Genomic DNA, 26,458 nt, shown 5'->3' on the forward strand with positions numbered 1-26,458 from the left:
CCCTCATTGATATACTGGTAGCTACTCTAAGCTCCTCTTTTTCACCTGACCACTCCTAGTCTCTATGGGAATTGCAGATGAAGTAATTTTGATTAAGATTTGCTGGGATTCCAGCTGTGTTTACAAGAGAAGAATAAGCTATCTTGCAAAGCAGGTCGGAAACCTCATCCAAATGAAAGAGAGGCATGTAGTAAGAGCAAACAAGTCACGGCCAAGTCATACTAAAGCCAAAAATGCCTACAGCAGAACTGGTCCACCCATGAGGTAAGATGAGACAACTGCCTCTGGTGGCAGGATACACTGGGGCAGCAGATCACCATCAGGTGCCGCAGTGGCAGGGATGGATGCGACATGCTCCTTGGCGGCCAGATCTGTTGCCGTCTCAGCAGGCACCACCACCCATGCCACTGCTACAGCGACCTCTTGGCAAATAGGTGCCACTGGTGGTCTCCCAGCCCCAGGGAAGGACTAGTGGGTCTGCCCTCTGGGGTTTCCTGGGCTCTGCATCAACCTGGCATGATTCAGAGCAGCCCCATTCTCCCCACAAAACCTGCCATGGCAACTTTGACTTCCATTTCAACCATAGGGTAAGGTTGATTTGATTCTCTTCCCCCTTGCTCCTGGTGTAGATCTTCACTCACCCCTTTCACTCACCCCTTTTTCCCTGGCAGGCAGAACATTTTGTCATTCACCTCAAATGCCAAAATGTCTTGGGCCAGCCCTGGTCCACAGTCCCTTGTTCTTATTTTGGGGGCAGGTGTAAACACTCTGATCAACCTTGCTTTTGCTGTTGGGTTCTCGCTATTTGAATGGTTTTAATGCATAGCTTTAAGTTGACAGTAATTCACAGAACAAGCCATCGGCCAGAACCTCTTGCAATTCTTCCTTCTGCTATTCATGAGCAAATCTGTCAATTTCAGTTTCTCTGTTTCTAATTTTTCCTTTCTTAAATTTAGTTATACACATATCCACATTTCCAGTTTGTGCATATGTAATTTGAAGGACCTTGTGAAATTTCACCAACATTTTCGTGTTAATTCTACTAATATACATGTATTATTATGCCTAATATACACGCTTTGCAAAGCACTTTCCCCTAATAGAAATCATTTTTGCATGCTATTTTCATTACTATAAGCATTTTATGCACACTTTGCTTCAGTACTGTATATGCATTTCTGTAGACATTACTTGGCTGGAGAACTGCATTGCAAATTTCACAAAAGTGAATTTTTAAGGATGGCTGTGTTTGGTTTGCGTATTGTTTCGGAAAGTGTGAATTAAATAGGTTCACCATTAAATTAGAACTGAATTTCTCTACATATGATGATACACTATTTTTTAAAAAAACTAGAGGGTTCTAAGCAGTAATATAAAGATAATATTTTGGGGGCTGGTAAAAAAAATGCCAATCATTTGTTCCTCATTAAGTGTGCATCTACTTAGAATTGCTATTGTTGTTAATGACTTTCTAAACTTGCATGATCATTGAAGGTGGAGGGGGCAATGTAGTCACTTTACTGATATTTGCCACGAAACAAGGTTTGCCTTATCCAAATGCTACCTGGATTCACCTGCTTCTGTATAGACACAGGCTGAGTTTTCTCCCCCTACATCATTTTGCATCCTGCGTGGTGCTTTGTTTTGCAGTAAAAGAGCTAGCTTTCTTCTTTATTTCCCTATGCTAAGGATGTAAAGGACTTCCACATAGTTATGTATTTATTTCTGACAAGCAAGTTAAAGCCACCGTAATAAATACCTGGATAAACTACACTAGAGCCTTGACAATTTCAGAGGAAAGTCAAGCTGGTTAATAAGTAAGAGGCATTTTAACACAGGATTCTCATAAGGTTTTGAGCAGATGTGCCTGTGGATCTCAAAGAACTGCTGCAAGCTTGTGAAAGGTATTGTATTGAATACAAATGCAGAAGGACAGAATAATTTGTACTACCTTAGGGCTGTGGTTTTTGTGTCTTTTCAACCTTGACCATTGATTCAGGCTCCATCTGAGTAATAGTAAATAAACAGCTTTGCTGAAAGGGTTGCATAGAAGGTTTTCCAGCCTAAGAGGGGAGAGGAAGGCTGAAGTTCAGACTGTGCATGAGGGCAGCACATAGGTAATTGACTCTATCAGTATATACAGTGTTTAATGTTTGTCTTGCATTTTGCGGGAGTCTTACAAAGAGCCTTTCTGGTACAGTCAGCCCAGGGCATGTATATGTAAAATCAGTGCTATTTTTCTAGAAGAAGTGCTGGAACTCACCATGAACGCGTCCCTTGTTCTCTTATAATGGCAATGGCGCCCACCTGAGAGGTGCTGGGACTGAGTTCTGGTGAGTTCCAGATGAAAAAAAGCCCTGTGTAAAATATAAAAATGTGGCTGTGGGTGTTGACAAGCCCATGAATAGGAACTTGACCAGGGCTTAATTCTTGGCATAGCTGTTGTGCACTTGAAGACTTAATAAAAAACACCACACATGGTTAGAACATCAGACTGGGGCCTGAAGGACCAAGGTTGAAATCAGTTATGAAGCTCACTGGCGTTGCCTTAGGCTGGTCCCTGTCTCTCAGCCTAATCCACCTCACAGGGTTGTTGTGAGGATAAAATGGAGTGGGGAGAAACACCACTATGAGCTCTTCGGAGGAAAAAGTGGGATATAAATTGAATAAATAAATATTGACTTGCTTTGTATTTGGGAGTAACCTGCTTCGTTGCCTGGGATGGGGTGGGTGGCTTGATAATTTGACTGCGAAATCAAACCAGGGAGTGTCCAGCCGTTTCCACTGTGCCATTTTCTTGATGAAATGCCAACTTGTAGGGGTAACCATACCATTAGTCAAAATGAGGCAGGTGCCTCAGGTGGCAAATGCTGGAAGCTGTCGCAAGGTGTTGGGGGGCAGAGAGCTATGTGCCCCTAAGCCTGCTGCCCTCAAATGTATTACAAGTGAAAGCAACAGCCCTTCTGCAAAATGGCTCATTGTGCATTTTTCAGTAAGAGTCTCTCCCATCTCATGCTTCCTTGTATTTTAGCTGGGAAAACGACAGATTGTTGGAGGAAAATGCAAAGCAGTGAATGGATTTTCCCCACCTTGATCCTTTGCATATATGGCTTCTTCTCCTTGATGAGACCATCTGAGGCTTTCTTGACTCCTTATCTTGCTGGGCCTGATAAAAACCTGACTATTGATGAGGTACAGTGATGCACATTTTATTCACGCTAAGGTATTCAGTCATATGTCGGGAGTGAATTACAAATGGGGAAGGAATTCGTTTAACCTTATAAACAAAAGGTAACTTAGAATTTTCTACAGAGAAACCGTTACCTTCATCCCACTTTTTATAAATGTAAGTTTAGATACGTGTACTTCGTTAAGTTTTATATTTCAGGGTCTGTGGAACTTCTTGCCACAATAATTCAGAGTTCCTCCATGTTTGCCATCTCTTACACCTCCTGAAGAGACTGAAACCTGTTGGACATACTACCTCCCGCAATACATTTCTTTTTTACTTCTGAACATAATTTCAAGGCTTTCATCCTGATTTTTGTTTATTTTTATTTTGTTTTGGTAACAAAGCAACCTGGTCGCACACGCAGGCCCACAGTAAACTCCCAGCAAGCAAGTTTTGTCCCACTCCTTTCCAGGACATTACTTTCTGTGGCTGGCATTATTAAAGCTCCGAGAGAGCAAGGTGTATTATCCTTGCAAGTAAAAGAATGACTGAAAATGCCCTGTGTGAAAAAAAGAAATGACAGCAATGAAGCATCAGCCATCATGTGTGAAAAGATCAGCTATCAATCTAGCTCTGGAATGCCAGTTTGGAATTAAGCAAAGCAAGTTGCTGCCCATGTGTTGTGCCTAAAGAAAGGCCAGGCTGTGAATGAGATGGTGAGCTAGCCACTAACTGCTAGCAAAACTTGAATGGGAGAGAATAGGGGACTGAAGAGACAGAGGAGCTGTTAGAGGAGAAAACAGGCCTTGGCTACCAAAGTTCGCCTAGGGTCTCCACCGTAAAATTATATTGTAGTTTCAATAATTGCTTCTATATTTTTCATGCCTTATATTTGTTAGCCTTTCAATGTTACAAAATTCTTCCTTTTCCCTTCCAGGTGACGCAGCACGTTTTCCCTGTTTGGACGTACTCCTACTTGGCTCTACTAATCCCAGTATTCCTGATCACAGACTATGTACGCTATAAGCCTGTCATTATTCTCCAGGGAGTTAGTTTCCTGATCACCTGGCTGCTGCTTTTATTTGCATATGGTGTGCCTGCCATGCAGCTGGTGGAATTTTTCTATGGCATGGTGACTGCCACAGAGGTTGCCTATTATGCCTACATATACAGTGTTGTCAGTCCTGACCATTACCAAAAAGTCACTGGATATTGCAGAAGCATCACTCTCGTGGCATCCACCATAGGTTCCTTGCTGGGCCAGCTTCTAGTCTCTCTGGCCCATGTCTCTTATTTTTACCTCAATGCCATAACCATGGCCTCTGTCTCTGTGGCCTTTATGTCTTCATTTTTTCTACCCATGCCTCAAAAAAGTATGTTCTTTCATAGAACGTCTTCCCCAGAAGCATCCATCGGACCAACAGATAAGGATCCACCAAATGTCTCAGGCCAGCCAAGCCACCAATGGGATCCGTGTGTTCCAACAACATCATCTGCCAACTTCCAGAATGTGCCAGTAGATCAACTGCCCAAAATAAAAGACCAGAATCGCTTTCTGACCGTGCTTCTCCAGCTCTGTAAAGACTTGAAGGAATGCTATACCACAAAGAAACTCCTTTACTGGTCAATATGGTGGGCATTAGCCACTGCAGGATTTAACCAGGTTTTGAATTACGTCCAAGTACTGTGGGATGCTAAAGCACCTTCCCATAGCTCTCAAGTGTACAATGGAGCTGTTGAAGCCATAGCAACATTCCTGAGTAAGTATCCCTCTTAAAATATATCCTGTATGCAAACAACCATGTAAATGCACTTAATTCCCCCATTCCCACGCAGCATAGGAAGGTGAACAAGATAACCAGGTATGAGAAATCATAAAACATTTTCCAGAATCCCACACGCCATCTAGGTGTGGTGTGCATAATGTTTTGGGGCATGCAAGTGGCTCCATTTATTTCAGTGGAGGCAGCAGTGAAAATGAACAGATATCTGGGGAGGGGAGCTCTTTGTGTACATCAGAGATTCCATAGTCATAAGAAATAGATAAATTGGAGGGAACAAATTATTTCTGCAGTGAGTTTGGTCCACAGCTCACAACTTGTGCCTATCTAGAAATGTGATGAAGTGTCTGATCACATAGATTTGTTTATTTAGGTACTGCTATTGTATTTGCTTCCTGTACAAATATGCAAATAGATGACTTGCGGCTTATACAGCGGTTATGCTCTGGAAATACCGTATCGGCCTGAAAATAAGCCGCACTCCCCCCCCCCCCAATTCCGATTGTGAAAAGTTAAAGTGCGGCTTATATTCACGACCTTATACAGCCGGCAAAGCGGTGCAGCTCCCCCCCCCCAACCGAGAGCGTGGGGCAATGGTGCCCATCTCGTCCGCGGCTCCCAAGCCTCCAAATTTTAAAGGTACGACTTATTTTCGGGCCAAAATCATGTATAGTCAAAACAACCCTTTGTAAACTATAACCTTACTGCACTCTCCCAAGGCCACTACAGACTCTCCTTGCACCCGAGCGCTGTCCCGCATGAGTGCAATGGGGTGGAATTGTCAATGTTCCCCCCCCCACTCTTCCGTCCACTTCCAACGTTTTTCCTGCTCTAGTTTGTCCCATAATTTTTAGGACTTGTTGCAGAACAATGTAAGCTACTCTTCTGTAATTGTTTATTAAATCTTATTCAGTTGAAGTATTTTTGTTCCCCTTTAAGAGAAAGGCTTTAGGCATCTTACAGTATTATTTTGTATCTACATTTTGAGGGAAATAGGTTATTTTAAAACCATTTTAGCAAGACCTGAGAACCTGCAGAACAGGGGTGGCTAACCTGTTACTCTGGAAATGCTGATGGATGCCAGTTCCAGCCATCCCTGATCATTGGCCATCTAGAAAGCCAAATGTTAGCCACCCTTGCTGCAAGTGCATAGTAGTCTAAAACTTATCTCTTTATCCAGGTTCAGTAACATCACTGGCTGTGGGATATGTGAAAATGAACTGGGACCTTACAGGGGAGATGGCGCTGGGAATCTTCTCTGCCCTGGATGCAGGTTCCCTGCTTCTGATGCATTTTACCAGCAACATCTGGGTTTGCTATGCTAGCTATCTAGTTTTCAAGGCATGTTATATGCTCCTTATAACCATAGCAACGTAAGTATATATAGGTATAGTATATTAGGCCAATTTGTTATTGTTTGGGCCCTTTATTACAGGAAGATTAAAGCCAGTGAAAGTAAGAAACATTGGGGAAACGGAAAATGGGGGGAGAGGTTCAGGGACATACCCTGTGAGACATAAAAACTATTGAGAGGGAAGGGCAGAACTCTCTCTTCAAATATCAGAATAGCTGTCATATAGAAGAGGACTAAGACCAGTTCTCTGCTGCAACAGTTTAAGTGTAAGAGTGTAAGAGCCGTTTGACAATTGCTATTCCAGCCACACATCAGTGTTGCCAAATATACACCCGCATACCATAGGCCTGTAGTTGATACAGTTCAAACCTGCTGTGAATAAAATAAACAGAGCTCGTGTTCAGACTAGTACTTATGCACAGGTTTAAGGCAAACATGGGATGTGATCTCTTATCATAATAATGAAACTTTTGCAGGCCTCTTCTTGCTCCTTCGGTACTCCCCACATTTCCTGAAATCCTATGGTAATCATAGAGTTGGAAGGGACCCACAGGGTCATCTAGTCCAACCCCCTGAAATAAGCTATGTGCATGGCTGAGGTTTCCTCATCCTGATTGTCTGCATCCATTTCACACAAGTGTGTGCACATTTTGCCAGGTCTGAAAAAACAAGTCATCTACACTTAGATATCATGGTGATATCAACATTCTAAAATAAGCTCAATTTTAGTTTTCAGATTGCCATCAGTCTCAGCATGGAACGCTATGCCTTAATGTTTGGATTCAACAACTTTGTTGCACTGCTAATTCAAACTATTGTGACTGTCACAGTGGTGGATTCCAAAGGACTGGGACTGGATATTGGGACTCAGGTAAGTTGTAATGTTAATGCTGTATTGTGGGCACTATTGCTAATTCAGTAACATTTGCATGCTTCACATATTTGCAAGAGGCGGCACTCAAATCAAGAGGCTTTTTGTTTTGTTTATAAACGTCTGTTTATAGATATGTAAGCACATGTTATTTATATAATGTATTTCTACCACATCCTTTAGGGCAGGTATATGGGACCTTTTTGTCTTCGCAGGTTGGATCCTTTTCAGGATCTACTTTGTAAGCCAAATTTGACAGGTAGGCGGGGTTGCCTACCTATCAACTGCATAATTCAATAAATGATGTGATGTGATTTGGTGCTTTGAATACCGTAAGATTCCACAGGAGTGTCAATTTCTACTTTGGATTCCTTAGCATCATCATCATTATTAATATACTACTCTTCATCCGAAGATCACAGGGTGATTTACAGTATAAATCATCTAAACTTTAAAAATAGTTAGGTTACAATCATTTTTCTCTGTAAGCCCCAATAAATACAGCAAAACTTTCTTGATAATGCATAGGACTGCACTATTAGTGAAATATACAAAACATATTTGGGAATTTTACAAGTTAGCCAGGAGTAACTCTCCACAATTCACCAGAATTTTAATATTAATTGCCAAATTTTCACATCTTGCTTGCAGTCTTTGGCTCATTTGTTAATACTGACTTTTTAGTCTTGTTCAAAGTTGCTCAACCAATCACTGAAACAAGTGCCCCACCCAAACAAGTAACTGCTAACAAGCACTTTTTTCTGTGGTCCATGAATTTCGAGAATTGACTGTGCAGGTTATGAAGTTCAGATCAGCCCAGAATTTACGCTCAGGGTGGAATGAGCATGCTTGATGTCTGGCCTAGATTAACATTCTACCATCCCACCACCCAGATCTCCAATGAATAATCCGTCTAAACTGGCAAAAGCATATTTTAAAAAAATATTCTTGTTCATTATCTCACCGCACACAGCAATTCCAGTGTGTTGCCTTCACATCAGTGTGCATACACACAATACTGGCTGTCCTCCAATTCCCCAGTGACTTGATATTCTGTATCCCTGGCTGGGTTGGCATCAGCACCTGGTACCCTTGGGCAGCTGCCAGGACTTGCTGCCAATGTCTGCACTAGGCCTTGTTTAATTTTCTTTCTGGACCAGCACACCAAACAGTGGCAGGTGGCTGGATCTTGTCACCATTTTAATTTCCCCCAATGCCCTCAAACTAGCATCACTCTGACAAATTGTAGGATTTGCCTTGAAGTAACTGACAGCAAAGCAGAGGTGAATTTTGTTCATCAGTATTTAGCATTTGGATGGCTTTCAAAAAGATAAGAGATAGGTTCGTGGAGGATGTCCTACCTCCTCTGACAGAAGCAGAATGTCTCTGAATACCAGTTGCTGGAAACTGCAGGAGGGGACAATACTACTGTGCTCAGGTCCCTGTGTGTTTCCCATAAGCATCTGCTGTTGCAACATACGGTCACTTGATATGCATTTTCACAATTATGGTGTAGCGACAAAGAGATGGATCATTAGTCATCTTCCAGTTCTGAGGAAGTACATTCATGATAGAACTGGATGGAGAGGAATCAACTTCCCTAATACTGGGGTGAAGTTGAGGACACGACATGCTTATTTGCCTACTTCAGCAAAATATAATACTTTTTAAAAATGCATTACACTCTTTTCATACTGTATCAGTGGATTTTAAGTTTCAGTCTTCAAAATATAGATTTCAGTGCTTTGGCTTTCATATAATTGCAAGTCATTTTTTTGACTATAGACTTAATATTATGGTATTTAAGTTTCTTGTGATGGGAGTAAGAGAAGATATATAGGAGACTGTGTGATCTTATGCATCAAAATTAAGTCCTACCAAGTGGATTGGGCCTTATTTCCAGGTAAGTATGCATAGGACAGTGACCCAAGGCTAAAGCTGTGCTGGAGCCAAGGAACTTAGGAACATAGCAGTGCTTAGTAAACAGTAGGTATTTCAAAAATGGTTGCAAAAGCTCTACGATTGAAGCTAAGTTTTTTCAAAAAGCTGTTTGACAGATGTATTTTTTCACTCTGCTTTCTTGCAGTTCCTAATATATGGCAGTTACTTTGCAGTGATAGCTGTGATTTTCCTAATCAGGAGTATTTTTACGATAACATCACTCAAATGCCAAAAGGAGTCAAAGAACCTGGATGAAAATCTTCAGAAGACTGAGGCAGAAGAGCAGAATGCAGTCCGCTATGACACAAGACTGTGACTTTAGCACCTTCAGCAAAAAACTACCTGAGAATAAAGCTCATTTTTGGGTTTGTTCATCCACACAATGTTAATCAAGGAGGAGGAAAAAATGGAAGCAAACATGTTTGGTGCACCATTGCATTCCTAGTCATTTGTGAGCCAGAGAGCAACTGCCTGGAGCATCTTTCAATTCCAAATCATTTTGCCAGGTCATGGCTGTTTATTTTTTTATCAATTGCATTTTTCAATTTCAAAAACAAAAATAGAATTTTGAATTTTGTTGGTCTGAATCTTCAGAAGTTAGGTTTATCATGTTTACACAACTTATCGGACTAAAATTTCCAGTTTTGGTCCTTGTTTAGCATTCCTTAGTATGATAAGTTCACATTCACCAAACGAAAGGTAAATTATGGCTTGTAAGTCACTTGTTGCATGAGGTAAGTCACATGGTAAACATTGGACTGGCACTGAACATACTGCACAAGTGGGCAAGGTTTCTGGACTATAATCAGGCCCTTTGGTGCTACACATTTGTAGCTCTGCCTCCCTCTTGAAACTTGCAGCCTTTTGAAATCAAGTGAAAACATTGTTTTAAAAGACTCGTGGGCCCTCTCTGATTTTCTGCTGTTTTGTGTACTTGCTGGAACTGCTTTGTTAAGCAGCATATATTTCAATGTTATTTTCCATAGTTTTATTGTGATTTGTATAAAATTTGTATGGATATTAGTCATCTTGCAGACTCATTAGCTGAAAAAGCAGGAAAGGAATGGAGTAAATAAATAGTGTGAATATTAAGTATTTGCGAGAACATACCCTTTCATTGTTTAAGTTATCTATTGTAAATTATCTGTGCCTATCATGTTTTTTTAATAGCTGAGTCAAACTTGCATCCAATCCTGGAGTGGCCTTAATACAGCAGGCGAGTGTGGAAATAGTAGGCTGAAAAATGATGGACCTATCCTCTATTTATGTATGACAACAGCTAGATTAAGGCCAGTATCCTTTTTTCTTTTTTATAAAGACAATATTTTAAAGTGCTAATTGAGATTTCAGACCAAATACCCTGGTGCAAACATTTCACAAATATCATCACTGCAACTGTGCCAATCCACAGTGGCAAACTATGTTAAGTATTGCTGAAACACTCATTAACCCAGTCCTTCATCCATAATTAATATTCAGGTAACCTGAGATTTGTTAATCTGCTACTCAATGCATTCTAGGATTGCCACCCCAACACAAGAAATAATGTTACAGTTACATGCTGTATCTATTCCCACTATATACCGTATTTTTCGCTCTATAACACGCACCAGACCATAACACGCACGTAGTTTTTAGAGGAGGAAAACAAGAAAAAAAATATTCTAAATGAAACAGTGGGTGTATGATTTTTGTGGTTCATGCTGTGGCCGCAGACATGTGATCTGACAGTGAGTTTGGAGTAGCCCAATGCAAAAATCCTGAGGATCCATGTGGATCCATGCTTTGTAACCACGTTTTTGCACCATTGCAGCCCCAGGCAACAGTGGGTGCGTGATTTTTTTGGTACAGACTGTAGCCATGGACATGTAATGTGATCTGATGGTGAATTTGGGGTGACCCAATGCAAAAATCCTGAGGATCCATGTGGATCCGTGCTTTGTCACCACGTTTTAAATGGGGAGGGAAGGAAAGCAAAAGCCCCCACCCCACCCACCCACCCAAGCCAGACAGGATATACGAAGTATGATTTCTTTTTTATTTACGGTATTTCTTTTTTGGCCACCTCTGTCACTGCAACCTTTGCTCTGTGCTTGCACACTTTTGGGCAATAGGGCATGTAACACACTTTTTTTCATCTGCCAAGATGTAGAAAATCAATTTTAATGTCCCTATATAAAATGCCTAGTGAAGCAGAAGGGTATTACATCAGCCACTGTATTAAGGCTAAACGTCTGAAGAACAGCTCTCTATGGGGGGGGGGGGAGACTAAATTCCATTTTCAATCAATTGTTATTGTGGCAGCAATTATCAGTGTATAGCGCACAATGAGGAAAAGAACTTTAAAAAATATATATAAAAAACATTCTCACGTTATACTTCTTCAAAGAAGAGTATTAGGCTTTTAATGAAGGGGAGAGGAGAGATGCTGTAATCCTCCTGGCTCAGGAGATTCTGATTTACCAGCCGCGTGTAGAAAGTATAGATTAAGATATTTGATATACAGCATATAAATCCAGAGATTTCCATGTCTCACTCTGCAATCCAGCCTGCTGTTACTTACGAGCAGGGAAGCAGGGTTTCTCTTCCAAACAAGCATACTGTCTCCCTCCAGCAGTACATTGCTTGGAGAAGCTGTAATTTGGAGGGGGCCTGGGGGCAGGGCTCTCTGCTTTTGGAAAAGAAATGAGAAACCTACCATTGTAAAGCAAAAGTCCCCCCCCCCACCCAAGCCAGCCCTCTCTCTGTCTCTCTCTCCCACCTGCATGCTTTTGCTTTTCGGCTGCCTGCGAGTCCCTAGAGCACGGAGAGGAGGAAGTGGTGGGCTGGAGCCTGCACGCAGTGTGACTAGGAAAGAATTAGAAGGAAGGACTCGATCCTTTCCTTAACCCTCTGCTTGCCAGGAGGGCAGGGGATTCCCTGCTCTTTGTTGAGTTTGAGCAAACGCAGCAACAGAAGCGGGTGGGCAGTAAGACCCTGAGGCAGAATGCAGGAAAGCTTCCGCCTTCCCCCTTCCCTCCGCCCGCCCGATCTTATTTTTGCTTGATTTTTGCCTATTTTGCCCCTGCGCTCCGGCAAGTGAGCTCCAGGGACCACACATTCGCTCAATAACACGCACAGACATTTCACCTTACTTTTTAGGAGAAAAAATCTGCGTGTTATAGAGCGAAATTTACGGTAAACTGCATTTCACGTCCAAACCAAATGACCAAGCCTAATCATGTAACTGTTTATCAGAAATTCAAAATAATGCATGAAGGAAGCATAGAAAACAGAGTCAGGTTAGTATGACATAAGAGCATTAACATTAACTTTAAATCAATAATTCTAAAGATGTTTATATTATATTAAGCAAGTTCAATTGTGATAATGCCCAATCCGTAAGTACATGACATACTAATTATTTGTAAAATTCTAGAAAAATTGTAAAATTCTAGAAAAAGTACACTTGCTCTATTTTGAAGGGAAAATGAGGCAGAAAAGCAAGAGTGCTGCTCATTACATTCTGTAGTCATGCCATGAAGGCATGACTATTACCTGTTATTTCCCTTAGGCAGTGCCAACGGTTAGTGACTGGTGGATAGAAGGGTTCAATCTGCATGAGGAAGAAATTACAAATCTCTCGTCCTCAGCTATTACTTCAATGGAAATTGCAGCCCTCAGCTGCTTTACAGCTAAGCGAGTTGGGAGACCACATCCCCCATCACAGCACTCTCATATGATATTCGTTTTGAGCTCTGTGGTCAAATGTGTGAAGTCTGCATTTAGGTACTAATTTCTGCTTTCCATTTCCTGATTTGAAAATAGGTATGTGAGGGTGACAATCATACAAGGTAGATATTTTTTTAGAGCTCCCCAGAAGTTTATTGTGAACAATATAATGGGAGCTTGGTCCAACTTTACATAAACTGATATTTTCTGGCCAGTTTAATTCCTTTATTTTACCCTCTTTTTACCCTCATTAAAAAGATTTCAAATAAGATGCAGCAAAAGCCGTACCGGGTGGGGTACATTTCACTGCCTTGGTTTTTTTTGGCAAACAAAAAACTGCATTACCATAGTTTAGCTAATTCTTGAACAAAATATTCTGTCTGCTTTATAAGTCAACTCCCTTGGAAAGTCTCCATATTGAATAGCTTTCTCCAAAATTCATGTTCATACTGCTTTTTGATCCTATGTAGAAAGCAGCATTTACCACCTCACACCGTTAAACTAAACGAAAGAGAAACAACTGTATGCCAACTGTAGTAAAATACAGAACTTTTGTTTATTACCATTACAGAAGCTTAGAGTCAACATATTAAAGTAAAACCCTCTAACCTTCAATGAGTATTGTACAAAATACACAGGATATGTTGAGCAAACTGCTGCTATGATTCAAGTAGTCACAAACTATCGCAACAGGTATCTAGCCTCTAATAAGGCCTATTAAGTTCTTGCATCCTGTCATGGAGATCTCAAAATAAGTTTAACAGAAACCTCGGGCGACATCCAACACTCTGGTTCTGTTAATGCAGAGTTGTCCACTTCCAGAATAGAACTTTTCCTTCCTCTTCCCTGCAGTTTTCTGCATGCCCTCAAAATCAGCTCTGGGTTGGAGGACTCTCCAGAGTAGATTTGGGAGGCATGGAGGAAAGGGAAGGGAAGGCCTATTGCACAAGCAGAGTTTTGCTTGCAGTGCATGGGATACAAGCCTAGATCAATAAATCAAACAATGTGTGTCCCCACCAGAGTGGGATTCTTCATGAATAGAACTGAGCAAGAAGGTAAGTAGGTTCTGTACTGCCCATCTAAAATCAGATTAGCTATAGTGTTCAAAATAATGACAGTTTGATATTTTATTTGATATTTTCCATGAGCCACAGAAAATGTCTCATGAGCTCCAGAGTAAAGAAGTGGGCAGCTCACTGAAGGCAATGAGTATCTTAAGTGAGATACTTCAAGATAACAGGGCTCATTCCTTTCCTTGCTAATCCCTTCCCCATTCCTTGACATATGTAGTTATTACAGAGCTTTCCTTCCTCACTCCAGCAGTCTCCACCCTACTCCTGCAGCTCATTGCAATGAAGTGGGACTCACAGTTTTCCCCTCATGCAACCTGATTTGTAGATGGCTTCTCCACTCTACTGCTCACTGAAAGGTGGCAGTCTCTTTATACACACACACCTTTTGGATTCCCGCGGCTCCCCCCCCATCTGTTTTCCTCTCAGGGCTCACTGTGTCACCTTCTCTTCCCCCTCTTTCACACAAACTATCAAAGAGGAAGTGACACGTGCGGCTGACTGGTCTTGTGACATCTGTAAACCTATATAATGTTGTGCACAGGCTTTATTGGCTGATCACCAGGAGATTTTTCAACATTACCATAAGCAGCTGTGGAAACGCATCCTGGAAGGATTCCTAAAGATTTAACAAAATTGGTTAGTGCAAATGCCGACAAAGACAAACACTTTTTTTCTAATATTTATTTTTTTCCACCTGCAAACTGTAGCAAAACATGATCAGCTTTATTATGCAGACAGGTATCCCTCTACATTATAGAGAATTTAGGCATGTATAAATAGAAGAGCTCTTTAGGAAAGGAAAAACACTCCAAGAAATGAATAAAACCTTCAATTTTGAACTCATAACTCCAAACAGCAGTGGTTAAAATGATGTAGGCCATTCATTCCAAGAGATACGACAGCACCTTAAAGTGACTGATCTATTTCCCCCAGTAACGTTTTTCACATAACAATGTGTTAAAAGTTACAAATACTGATATGCACAAATAACTAATTCCTAAGGAAAAAATATGTACAGTACTGCAGCATAATGAATGTGGTATCTGCAATAACTTATTAGCCAATTTTAAAATACATGATACCATTAACATTCTCCTGCCAACGCACAGATAAAAAGATGTTTCCATGGCCCCTGTTTTGCACATTACCTGGTGTTTCTTGGTTTTAATACACAATGCAGGCTTTTTTATTTTTTTTTAAAGAGTTCTCTTGTGTTTAAAGCTAAGATCAGTGAAACAAGACAACAGTGCAAGAGGCGCAGAGATGTTGTGTGATCACATAAGAGTTCTTTTAGGTAAAGTGTCTATAAGGCTATAAGAAAGGATTGGTTGATGAGCTTCCTGTTGGAAATTGCCCTGCTGGTCCACCTGCCTAAAGAAAACAAAAGAGAAGTCTCACACAAAAAGCCACATGCCAAGCATACCATCTGGACAAAACTTAATTTTTCCATTTCCTCTAGATGGGCCAACTGCCTATAATACATTTTTAGCAAAGGCACAAGAGGAAAAGAGCTAACAGCATAGAGCAAATGTACACAGATGAGTGTATGAAACAGGATGGGGAGGTGAAAGTTTTACTTTTTTGTATCCCTTTGGAATCAGCTATGACTCCAAATATATAAAATTACAAGCATCAAGAGCATGGCCCCCTGCTCCATCCCAACTGAACTGTCTCATGAATCCAAGTCAATAATGACAGAAAAAGTTACCCCCTGATCTAGACTACCATATCACCAGAGCTCACTTACCATAAAAGGATTACTAGATACTCCAACAGCTGTAACTTGCCCAAATGGGGTTACTACTGGTTTTGCCTGTCCAAATGCAGCAAAGCCGGCTCCTTTGTAATAAAATATCAGAAGTTAAATTTAGACTGGTAACCAAGTATCACCCTGTGCACATACTCTGCTCTCAGCAATTAAACTCAATAAAATATCTGATCCCAATCTAAACAATGGGACTTAATCACTTAGTTGACTTGCTTCCCTACTGTAGGTTTCTTCAACAAAATCATGTCAATTAAAAATACAACCTGAACTGCTCTCTGTGCACTCAGAAGGGTTTACTACAGGCTTCCTCAACCTCGGCCCTCTATATGTTTTGAGACTACAATTCCTAGCACCCCTGACCACTGGTCCTGCTAGCTAGGGATCATGGGAGTTGTACACCAAAAACATCTGGAGGGCCGAGGTTGAAGAAGCCTGGCTTACTACAACCATCTTAGTTTCTCTTGTGCCCAGTCCTTTAAGGCTGGGATCCTAGGTGTGTCTGAAATATAAAAATGCTAGCTAGCAAAGCCTATGAAACATGTATGTTTTTCTGACATAAAGGCACATTCAAACTTCACAGTATAAAATTATGCAGAAACTAAGTTTCTATTTAATCATGCAGTAGTATAGTTGCCAGATTCTTTAAGTGAAAAGATTCAGAGTAGCATCTTGAATACATTCCCTGTGTTTGTTAAGTAGCAACTTAGGTGTAACCTGGTTTTGCTAGGGCCAAACACAACTTATTTAGAAATTATAACACTTTTTTCCTTATAAAAGAAAAGGAAGGCTGACAAAAATTATTTGCACAATAAAAACAGCTCATGCTAGTAGAATAAATTTCACAACAATTGTTTCTGTGTCTAAGGACAAAGAACATGAGAATATAAAATACGCTGCTCAGGTGACTCTCCCCACCCTCCTCCCTGCACCAACGTTATACCACCAGTGATATTCTGAAGCAGCAATGTAACATTCAATTGATGTTACACAGTATAGGCAAATTCTCTTGAAATAAACAGTCTCAACTTCCAAGACATTCTTAAGCTACTATTGTATACTCCCATCAGCTAAAACAAAATGTAACATGCAAGCATTTACCATTTGGTTGCTGAGTGAAAGCAGCCTGAGGAAAGGCTGCTTGGGCTGGGAATGCAGGCTGCTGGAAGTTACCACTAAAGCTAGTAGGAAGACTGTATGAGGCAGTTGTTCCAAATCCTGCAGGCATGCTCATGGATGCTGTGCCAAATGTTGCTGCTGGTAAGGGAAATGTAAGCATTCAATTATTTTTGAGCTATGATTTTTCTGTGAAGTCACGCATATCCTCAGAATCCCTTATGAAGCAGCCAGTCACATGGCTAGCCTTAAAACTATTAAGCTTCTGGATTTTCTAAGAACACGGCCAAAAATTCGTTGGGCCTGTTCCTTTTGACAACATAACATTTGCCAGTATCTCTGCCTAGATATTTCCAAATGTTTTTTTAAAAAACAGAACATGGAAACTAGATATAACAGGCAATCAGGATGTGATTTTCAGTGAATACAAGATAGATGGAAAGGATTTGGAGGGGACAAAAATACAAAGCAGGCAGCTAATTTCAAGATAAAAGGGCAGGAAAAAGCACCTAATTTCAAAAGTGCAATGGAGCCATTTAGCTCAGTAATTCAAGAGCACTTTCAGAAATAATTTAACAAGGAAAGAATGAGCAGAAAGCATTAGAACACTGCTGCTGTTCACTGAGGTGCAAACCACTATTAAATTCTGTTCAATACACAGCAGTTGTCAAGATTCAAGAGCAGCTTCATTGGCTACCTCAGTGAAATTTTACTTTGACAACTGATCTATCTGCCCTTTCAAGCTGATTTTTGAGGAGGTGCTACTCAAGAAAACTCTTAACTCGGGTCACAGTAAAGAAAAATATTTTTCAGTGGCAGCACTGCATGTGAAACAGTCTAGTAATTAATTTATACCTAATATTACTAGACATATAAAAGTCTCACAAGAATTTCTAGAACATTATTTTACTGAACCAGGAACTATTTTTGCTTTATTTACAGATTTAGAATGACGCTTCCAAGGAATTTGTTGTTGAGATCTGGCACAGATTTATGTCATCACATCCATCAATAGTTATGGCTAGCCAGGAAATACATGGCATAAGAGTTAACGGAAGGGAATTGTGAAATAAGGAGGCCACACATGACTAGAAAAATAGACAAGATACAAATAGTGCACTGACAGAACTTACACAAGCTACTATTAGCAGAGAGGATACTTAATAGTGAAGCTTGCTAAAACAGCAAAGCCAAACACATTGTGGCAAAATGGTTTGGCGCTATGACTCATTTCACTTGAGCTACTATGAACACAAGCTTCAAAACTCCACTCATTTTAAGCACCTACTAATGTGACCATGGACGTAAGATAACAATTTCCACTTACAATCCTAAACGCACTTACTTGACAGCAAGTCCCAACGAAATAAATGGCATGTACTTTTGAGTATGTGTGTTTAGGAGCGAGGTGTAAAATGTATTAACATTTACACCGAGTAACGTCATCATGTATTTCAGGTGCATCACCATCCATGCCCACTCCATTTCAGAATATGGAAGGAGGGTTGAAAAAGTCGTACATGCAGAGAAACCAGTAACTGGCAATAAGCTATCACAAGCAAATGGACAGTTAGCCACATGAAGCTCATATAAAATGTGGCCACCTACCAAAGTGAGCCTGAGGAAATATATGAGAGTGCATTGCTCCTGAGAGGCCTTATGGGAAGTCACAAAGAGACCAGACAGTGTCAAATGATTTATAAACAACTTCTCGCAGAAATATTTTTGCATGATAAAATAGCCAGTATTTAAACACCGTTTAAAAATTCAGAATACTTCATAGACTATGTGCAAGTCACTTGTCAAATTCATTCCTCTAATAAAGAAACTATACAAGTTTTAATGTGCACAAGGGCCCAAAAGCCGCAAGGATAAATGTGTAAATTTTATTGCATACATTATATATGTTAAATGAACTACAAAGATTAAGTGTTCTAAAAGTAGCAACACAATGCAAATGTCTGAAACACAAATATATAAACAATTCAATTTATACTTTAAAAAGCAGGAAGTGGAAGATTTTTATCTGGACTTATCTATGTTCCCTGCTCCTAATTGTCTGTCCCAGATTGATAAAGCTACAACAAAAGCACAGACGTCTCCCCACTTACACAAATTTGACTTACATGCGACTGCGTATATGCATGACACTGGGAAATAATTAAATAAATTGATTTCAACCACAAAAAGGTGTAAAAAGAGCAAAAACATCCTGAAAAAGAGCAGGAAAACTACAAAAATGGTGCAAAAAGATCAGGAAAATGGCTAGCAATCCCATGAGCCTTTGCACCAACCTATGAGGCCTGTGGAAAGAAGAGTTTGAGAAAGGAGGTTTGTAGGGAGGTTTTTCAAGGGTTTCCAGTGGTTTAGACAGTGTTTACAGGCTTCTTAGATGCTGCTCCCCACTCTACGCAATTTCACGTATATGTGTGGTCCCCGGGAACATAACCCCCGCATAAGTGGGGAGACGCCTGCATTTGATTTCATAAGAGCTTAACTATATTTAGCATGTTAGTCTGCCTCAAAGTTAAAATTCTATAGTACCAGAAGGTAAACATTAATTGCTATCAAACAAATGCATAGCATGTTTTCTTTTTCTAACCTGTTGCTGCTCTGCTATTGGTTTGGAATGGGTTCGTTGAAGGTGCTACTGCGGCTACAGGGGCAGCCACAAATGGATTTGTGGATGGTGTTGCTGAAAAATTAAGAATGGACATTTTTAACACACTATACATCCCTCAAATTGCCTATCAAAAGAAAACAGCATGATAACTCTTATGTTTAAGACATATTTTTATCATTTCCTGGTTAAAGAGGAGCCTGGCACGGCTAGGCACATTTGCCTTCAAGATGTAGAGCATAGCTACTGGAACAGGAAAAATGGGGTCGTGCAGCTGAATCTCTCAAACACAGGTTAGCAATATGGCTTAGTAATGTTTTACAATACCTCCAAACTGAGCAGGAACGCTTGATGACGCAGGCTGTGTCTGTGTATTAGCACCCACTGGTACTGTTCCAAAAGCATTACTGGAAATAATTCACATTCATCAAGATCAGAGTCAGTTACTTAACAATTAAGACACCTACAGCTAATTACTGCATGTGAAAACATAGGAGGCTGTTAAATCACATTTTGCGGGGGGGGGGGGGGGGTTGGTTCCATTTCGTTCAACTTAAACCACAAGTCAAAAGCTAACTGGTGCTAGATCAGAATTTGTTTTCCCCAGTAGCCAAAAGTTGTCACAGCTGTATAACAAAATAAACTTAATTACGGTTCAAGCAGAAACTTGCACTTCTAGACAGTTACAATAATAATATATTTAATTTCTTTTGACATTGCAAACCTCTCTCTATGAAAAGATCTGAACCAATTATGCCATTATAACCAATAAAAATATTCATACAAATGGCTTATCCCTGAAAACAATTTAAAGCAATCCTAATTTTATCTTGGAAGTAAGCCTCACTGAACTCAACAAGACTTAATTCCAAGTAAGTGTCTATAGGAATGCAGCCCTGAAGCACTGAGAATACTGAAAGTGTTTTCCCCTTTTGCCAGAATATTTGTTACATTTTTATTCTTCCTACTTTGAGTTGGCGATACTTATAGCTTGTTTAAAACCTTTCATCTGAGTAAGCCAATCAACCTCTTCATCCTCCCACTGAAGCCGAAACTCCCAATGCAACTGCAATTTTTAAACTATGGCTTTTCACAAAATGTCTGCACTTCAAAATTTTACCATTTCATTTTTTTTGCCATTTGTAAACATGACTGGTTTACAACAACTTCTATCAAGAAAGAGTACCTGCTAACATTACTGGTGGAAGTATATGCATTACTAGAGGTTGCTGTGGAGCTGAACACACTGTCTAATTCTGCTAGAGCTGCATACTTGTCTGAAGATGCACTTGGCTGGCTTGGGGCTGACACAGTGGGACCTGCTGGTACTGTATGGGCAGCACCAAAGCCACTTCCTGGCTCACTACCACCTAGGAAGAAAGAGACCAGATTAAAAATGCACAGAGTAGATTTCTTTAGAGCTTAAGTTAGCAATAACTGAGATGACATTTTTTTGTTGAGCAACCTACTATTAGAGAGTTGCAACCATGCTTTTCCATTTTCTTTAAAATTAGAGAAAGTCATGCTCCCAGCAAATGCAAACCTTCTCCATGGCAGCATTAAACTTTATTCAGCATATTGTATCAAACCAAACCTTGTATTCACCTCATTTTCAGAAATATGAACATTAAAAGAGAGTCCCAAGTCAGGAATACTTTCTGAAAGTCACACATGGACATAGGCTGACCTGTTCAATGTAATACAATCAGCTCATGCAAGACCAGCATACATGTTAGGAATGCCATGTGGATGCTTGCTTTAACTGCTATTCATATGTAGAACCTAAGTAAGCAGATCAAACACTACCTCCAAAATCGCTGTGGTAGTGTGAGACAAGTGAAGAGTCACTGCATGTGAATGGCTTTTCACATGGTAACAGCCATTCAAAGTGAACCCTTTTATATTTAATATCTAGAAAACAAAAAGATGATTGACTAAAGATATGAAAAGAAATTGTGGCAAACTCCAACATTACACAAGCAGGTTTCTGATTATGTAACAGGCCTTCCTTTCTTTCCGCCCTGCTCCCTTCGTCTGCTCCAGAGCATCCTTGAACCCTCCAGAGAAAATTTGGGAGGCTCGCAGGGAGGCATTAGAAATCTCATTGCATAGTGGTGTTTCTTCTGCTGACACACAAACACCACTGGATTTTGCCCTAATAAATGTGCATCATTTTTTGTATCTGTGTCTAGCATATTGCAACTTTAATATGATACTGAACAAAGAAAATGAAACCTACATACCCAATAATCAATTACATAGCTTCCATCCCAAACAGTTCAACACAAGTTATTCTCTGTAGTGTTAAACTTCTAACGTCATGAAAATCTTAAAAATTAGAGTACAGTTAAAGGCTGTAATTTTTTGCTTAGGATACGCACATTCACAAGCCTTTGAGTCCTTAACCTCAATTGGAGGGTACATTCCTCAAATTACTGAACTTTATTTTATAAGATTATATCCTGCACATTCCTTCAAAGGACCCCAGGGCAAGTGTATCCAATGTTGGTCCTACTCAAAGTAGACCTGTTGAAATTAATGAATATGCCCAACATGGGTCCATTGATTTCCATAGGTCTACTCTGAGGAAAAACTTAGTTGGACACAATCCACTGTTTGAGAGCCCAATGAGATCAGGATGAGGCTTCTGCTAGTTTCCTCATTGTTAAGAGGCTTTTTCCTAGCTTAGCTGCAGGAAATAAAGAAACCAAATGGTTGCAGAGCTGGCCAGGGAAAAGCTGATATTAAATACTAACAGTTAACTTGTACTACTATCCTTTATTTATTTATTTATACACCACACCCCTCATACAAAATATCAGGGCAGTGTACAACAAGGTCCACCAACACAAAAAACAGAAGGCATAATAAAAGGAATACAGCAATTTTATATTTTTAAGATATATTTATAGCCCTAAGCCTTTTTTTTTTTTTTTTTTTTTTTTTTTTTGCTTATATATCATATTGGGCTAATAGAGTATTTCTGATTCTTAGTGGACCCATAGCTCTAGGTTAATGAGAAATGTATCCCACAGAGGACTTTGAACTTATTTTGAAATACTGTACTGCATTCCAAACACCTCCTTTATTATAGATGTTCAGCTTTAGGCATATTTCTACTTTATTTGAAACTCGATAGAATTTATAAGGGTATGTGAGACCCAAGAGCCAGTGTGGTGCAGTAGTTGTAGTGTCAGATTAGAACCAGGAAGACCTATTCTGCCATATCCCCATTCAGCCATCAAGTTCTCTATCTGATTTCACAACCCTCTTTCTTTAACTGATTGATTGATTGGATTGATTGATACCTGAGTGTCTTACAAAGTTAAAATTACAATAAAACAATTTAAACAACCCAGCTCACAAGGTTGCAATGAGAGGCAAGGGAGCAGGAGCAAGAGATCCATCTATGCTACCCTGACCTGCTTGGAAGAAAAGATGGACAGAAACTCTGGAACATTGTACCACATGAAGTCAGCTAGTCATCTATTTCTGGAAATTGCAGTTTTGGTGCACAAATTTCCGAATGATGGGTGACCATTCAGCAGCTGTTGTGAGTGGACATTTCTACTCTGGTTTTTTAAGCTTGAAGGGAACCTGGCTGGATGGTCCCTTGTGAACTTTAAGGCTACTTTGCCTTTCGAAAATATGAGATATAATAACTGCAACACATAAATCTCCACAAGTTCATTTTTATAACTGCATCAGAGGGTTTTTTATGCATTGTGGATCAAAAATACATTGTGACATTGATACAAAAATAAGCAGGGAAAGTAGAAGAAAAGTTGAAAAAATATTCAGGTTCTAAGATCTCTATTTCTAGCATCACCAACTTGACCACATTTTGAGTTCTCTGATGGTATTAACTACACTGAAAGAGATGTATTTCCTTGGAAGCTTTGTCCTCAGTCAAATCAAATGCGTCATCACCTATATACACAGTGACATAACACCACCAGATAACTGACAGAATATAAATGGTGCTCTGGATCCCGGTGTGGATGGAGGAAACAACTGAATAGAGTAGGGACCACTATTACTGCACTAATTTTCCTTTTCCAGATCTACAATGCTTGCACGACTGCCAGTGTATCACATTTTCAAGCAATAGGCTATCAGTTTATATGGTGTATAGCAATCAGAAACATTTTAGGTAAACAATCAAAACATTTTAATTTCATCAGACTTTATTTATTTTTAGTTTTTATTTTGCTGTCTATTGTTTTTTCATTTGTTTTAATAGTGGTTTTACTGTTCTCATATTTTTATATCAAGATTTTAGGGGGTTTAGGGTTTTTTTTTATGCAAACTGCCTTGGGAGCCCTTAAGAGGGCCAAAAGGAAGTCTATAAACGTTTCATAAATAAATGCCTACTAGAACATAACAGAACACCACTACTGCCAAGATAAATAGTGTAAGAGAACAGGTCAAAGAATAAGAATTAGTACCTTGCCCTGTGCTGAAGATATTATCTAAATTAGCAAGAGCTGCATATTTATCTGCTGACTGGAGGTTCGGTTTATTCACTGCAGCTTTACTGGCTGCAGTTGTGTTGCTCTGAGAAGCACTGAAGGCTCCAAAATCAGCACTGGAGGATTTGGGGAAGTTATCAAAGTGTGCAAAGTTAGCATTCACTGATCCAGCGCTCCCACCTGTAACAAAATAAGTTAAACATGATGGATACTTTCAAGCTCAATGAATGTCTCTTCAAATACTATTGGTGGTCATGTGCGGACATGTTTAAAGGGTCACAAATTTCAAGAAGCTTCTCCTATGGCCAGGTTTTCACTTGGTTAAAATAGCCGGTTTTTATTTCCAAAATCTAAAAGCCCTAGCTTACCAGTGCTATAGCAGAGTGCTGCAAGAGTAGGTGTTACAACAAGGCTAACCTCAACGATTCACATAAGCAGCAAGTATTTTAATATTGTATCTCCTGCTGCAAATTTAGTTAAATAAGAATTCCTTTGACTAATCATACTTTGATTATTTCTGACAGGGAAGCAGAAATATCAAGTTAAGAAGTAAACACAAAGGATCCTGAGGCTTTATTGTGACCTTAATTTCTTTCTTCCCAGGGACTACTGTTGTGGGCACCCCACATCCTATTGCTATCTTTGACGAACAAAGATAGCTGAAAGGCGTAGAAGGAGTGAGCACCACATTTTAAAAATAAAATAAAACCCACATCAGTACCTGTGACAACCATGCATTTAATGTTTACAAATTTAAACTGAAAGAGATTCCACTCAAAGGCTGCCACCAAGTGGTCCTTAACTACTGACGAATATCTGATTCCACTGTTGAAGGTAACAGCATATACAGCCTCTTTCCTCACAAAAGACTGCCACTGGGTGACCTGACTCATGACAACATTTGAGAGATCAGTTTGTGTGGGTTCTACAAAATTTGTCATTAAAATTTCCATCCTTAATACCTCAAAACTCCAATTATGAGATACTAACCATGTTTTATATAGCTATCCTTAAGTTAGTAGATTCTCATAAATGCTGATAGTTCAGTGACATTTTCAATTTGCAGGAAAAAGAAAACCATTTTAACTTTGACTCCAACTGTTTATATTAGGAGGTCTCAATCAAGTGCTGCTCTAGTAAACTACAAGCTAACATCTTTTAATTCAATGGCTAATAAGAAAAGCTTGACATGAAAATGAAAAAAAGAAAGAAAGGAATTGTAAATGAAGTGAGCTGAGTTTCCCACCTTGGTGGAACTTACTGCGCACAGCCTGGAGAGGGAAAGCGGAAGTAGTAAATTCACCAAAACTGCAGCTAGATGAAAGCGTTCTGAACGCTGGACAGCCAGAAATTGTGTAAGGGGTTAAAGTTAACAAAAGGGAAAAACAAAATTTTAAAAGAAAATCTTAAGACAACACACTTAAAAAAGGAAAAGGAAAAAAGGAAATAAGTCAGCCATAGATCAAGACAAGCAAACATTATACAACATAACCAAAATTAAAGAAAAAGCAAAGCAGTAGCCCTTACACATGAGATTTATTTTTTTTGTGTGATCAAATAATGTACTTGTGCTACATTAAATTAGTTTCTTCTCTAGTTGCAGTGTATTTATCACCAACTTGGAATATGGAAAGCAGTATTTTTTAATTTAGCCAATATTCTACAGTGCCAACAAACAAGACACAAATATTTCATGTGTAGGGATAATTAAGAAGCTACAGGGCAAAAACTTCATGCGAGAAAAAAGCACAATCCACACCAAACAAAAGGCAGCATTCATTACAGGTTTCCCCAGAGCTTCAAAGTGTGTGTGTTAAGACAACTAGATGAAGAAAAGAGTTAAGATATTCTAAATTGTGTCCAGATTAGTTTACATTAAGAAAGCTAACAATGTTAGAGCATTTCTACCTGTATTTTGGTGCTGAAAAGCAGACTGACTTGCTGTGGGGAAACCACCAAAATTACTCGAACCACTAGACTGTCCAAATGCATCAAAGTTTGCAAAACCTGCATTTGCAGAGTTCTGCGCTGTAAATTGCAAATGAACAAAACATGTTAATGGTATGAAAACAAAAAATAGGTCATAAACTGAATCAGATTATGGCAGGCTTTGAGGATAGCAAAGCTGCACCTCAAACATGCCACTGACATAAATTGTCACTTATGAAGTATGGGACAAATAATTTTGAAAACATAACCTCCAAATGGGAATATAGTTATTTCCATGGGATCTGTGCAAGATACATAGAACTGATGTTTGTCTCTCATGCTGGTCCGCAACACAGAAAAGATCACTTCTGCTGATCACAATACCTCCAAACACACATTTTTTGTAATTGATAATAAATAAGTTGCACTTTTTTAAAAAAATAGAAAAACAGCTATCAAATTCCAGCTCACACAATTTGGAGTTCTTTTAGGATGTCATCATATTGCAATACTATACTCGTGGTCTCTGTTGGATAGAGCGATGGGCCAGTTGGATCTTTGTTCACTGCTACTATGGCATCCATTTAAGACAGCTTCATCTTGTATCATGGTGATCTTACAACATTTTGGCTGACGTACAAAGCAGGCTGTAA

General features: G+C 39.6%; 2 protein-coding genes across 30 annotated transcripts in view; one reads left to right on the forward strand and one right to left on the reverse strand.

Moving 5' to 3' along the window:
• Nucleotides 1–18,386, forward strand: part of SLC19A3 (solute carrier family 19 member 3) — a 39,989-nt gene extending 21,603 nt beyond the window's left edge. For 3 of the 6 annotated variants that reach the window (XM_081006937.1, XM_081006936.1, XM_081006935.1), the window contains 8 exons: nucleotides 3,032–3,192; nucleotides 4,110–4,932; nucleotides 6,134–6,326; nucleotides 7,037–7,178; nucleotides 9,265–9,625; nucleotides 10,290–10,412; nucleotides 12,677–12,887; nucleotides 17,727–18,386. In XM_081006937.1, coding sequence (XP_080863063.1) covers nucleotides 3,061–3,192; nucleotides 4,110–4,932; nucleotides 6,134–6,326; nucleotides 7,037–7,178; nucleotides 9,265–9,435 — 1,461 coding nt within the window. In that variant the 5' untranslated portion in view covers nucleotides 3,032–3,060 and the 3' untranslated portion in view covers nucleotides 9,436–9,625; nucleotides 10,290–10,412; nucleotides 12,677–12,887; nucleotides 17,727–18,386. Of the gene's footprint in view, nucleotides 1–1,838; nucleotides 1,905–3,031; nucleotides 3,193–4,109; nucleotides 4,933–6,133; nucleotides 6,327–7,036; nucleotides 7,179–9,264; nucleotides 10,263–10,289; nucleotides 10,413–12,676; nucleotides 12,888–17,726 lie in introns of those variants that run through there. The other 3 variants (XM_081006933.1, XM_081006934.1, XM_081006932.1) reach the window with 3 other exon arrangements.
• Nucleotides 13,368–26,458, reverse strand: part of AGFG1 (ArfGAP with FG repeats 1) — a 29,851-nt gene continuing 16,760 nt past the window's right edge. For 2 of the 24 annotated variants that reach the window (XM_081006901.1, XM_081006907.1), the window contains exons 6-15: nucleotides 25,785–25,904; nucleotides 25,123–25,212; nucleotides 23,853–24,056; nucleotides 20,591–20,774; nucleotides 19,732–19,811; nucleotides 19,387–19,479; nucleotides 18,393–18,440; nucleotides 16,770–16,925; nucleotides 15,651–15,742; nucleotides 13,368–15,274 (exon numbers count right to left, since the gene is read on the reverse strand). In XM_081006901.1, the coding sequence (XP_080863027.1) occupies nucleotides 15,215–15,274; nucleotides 15,651–15,742; nucleotides 16,770–16,925; nucleotides 18,393–18,440; nucleotides 19,387–19,479; nucleotides 19,732–19,811; nucleotides 20,591–20,774; nucleotides 23,853–24,056; nucleotides 25,123–25,212; nucleotides 25,785–25,904 (1,127 nt within the window). In that variant the 3' untranslated portion in view covers nucleotides 13,368–15,214. The remainder of the gene's footprint in view (nucleotides 15,275–15,650; nucleotides 15,743–16,769; nucleotides 16,926–18,392; nucleotides 18,441–19,386; nucleotides 19,480–19,731; nucleotides 19,812–20,590; nucleotides 20,775–23,852; nucleotides 24,057–25,122; nucleotides 25,213–25,784; nucleotides 25,905–26,458) is intronic. The other 22 variants (XM_081006922.1, XM_081006918.1, XM_081006912.1 and 19 more) reach the window with 22 other exon arrangements.

The sequence above is a fragment of the Podarcis pityusensis genome (genome assembly GCF_964106645.2).
Source record: "Podarcis pityusensis genome assembly, chromosome: 5".
Lineage (NCBI taxonomy): Eukaryota > Metazoa > Chordata > Lepidosauria > Squamata > Lacertidae > Podarcis > Podarcis pityusensis.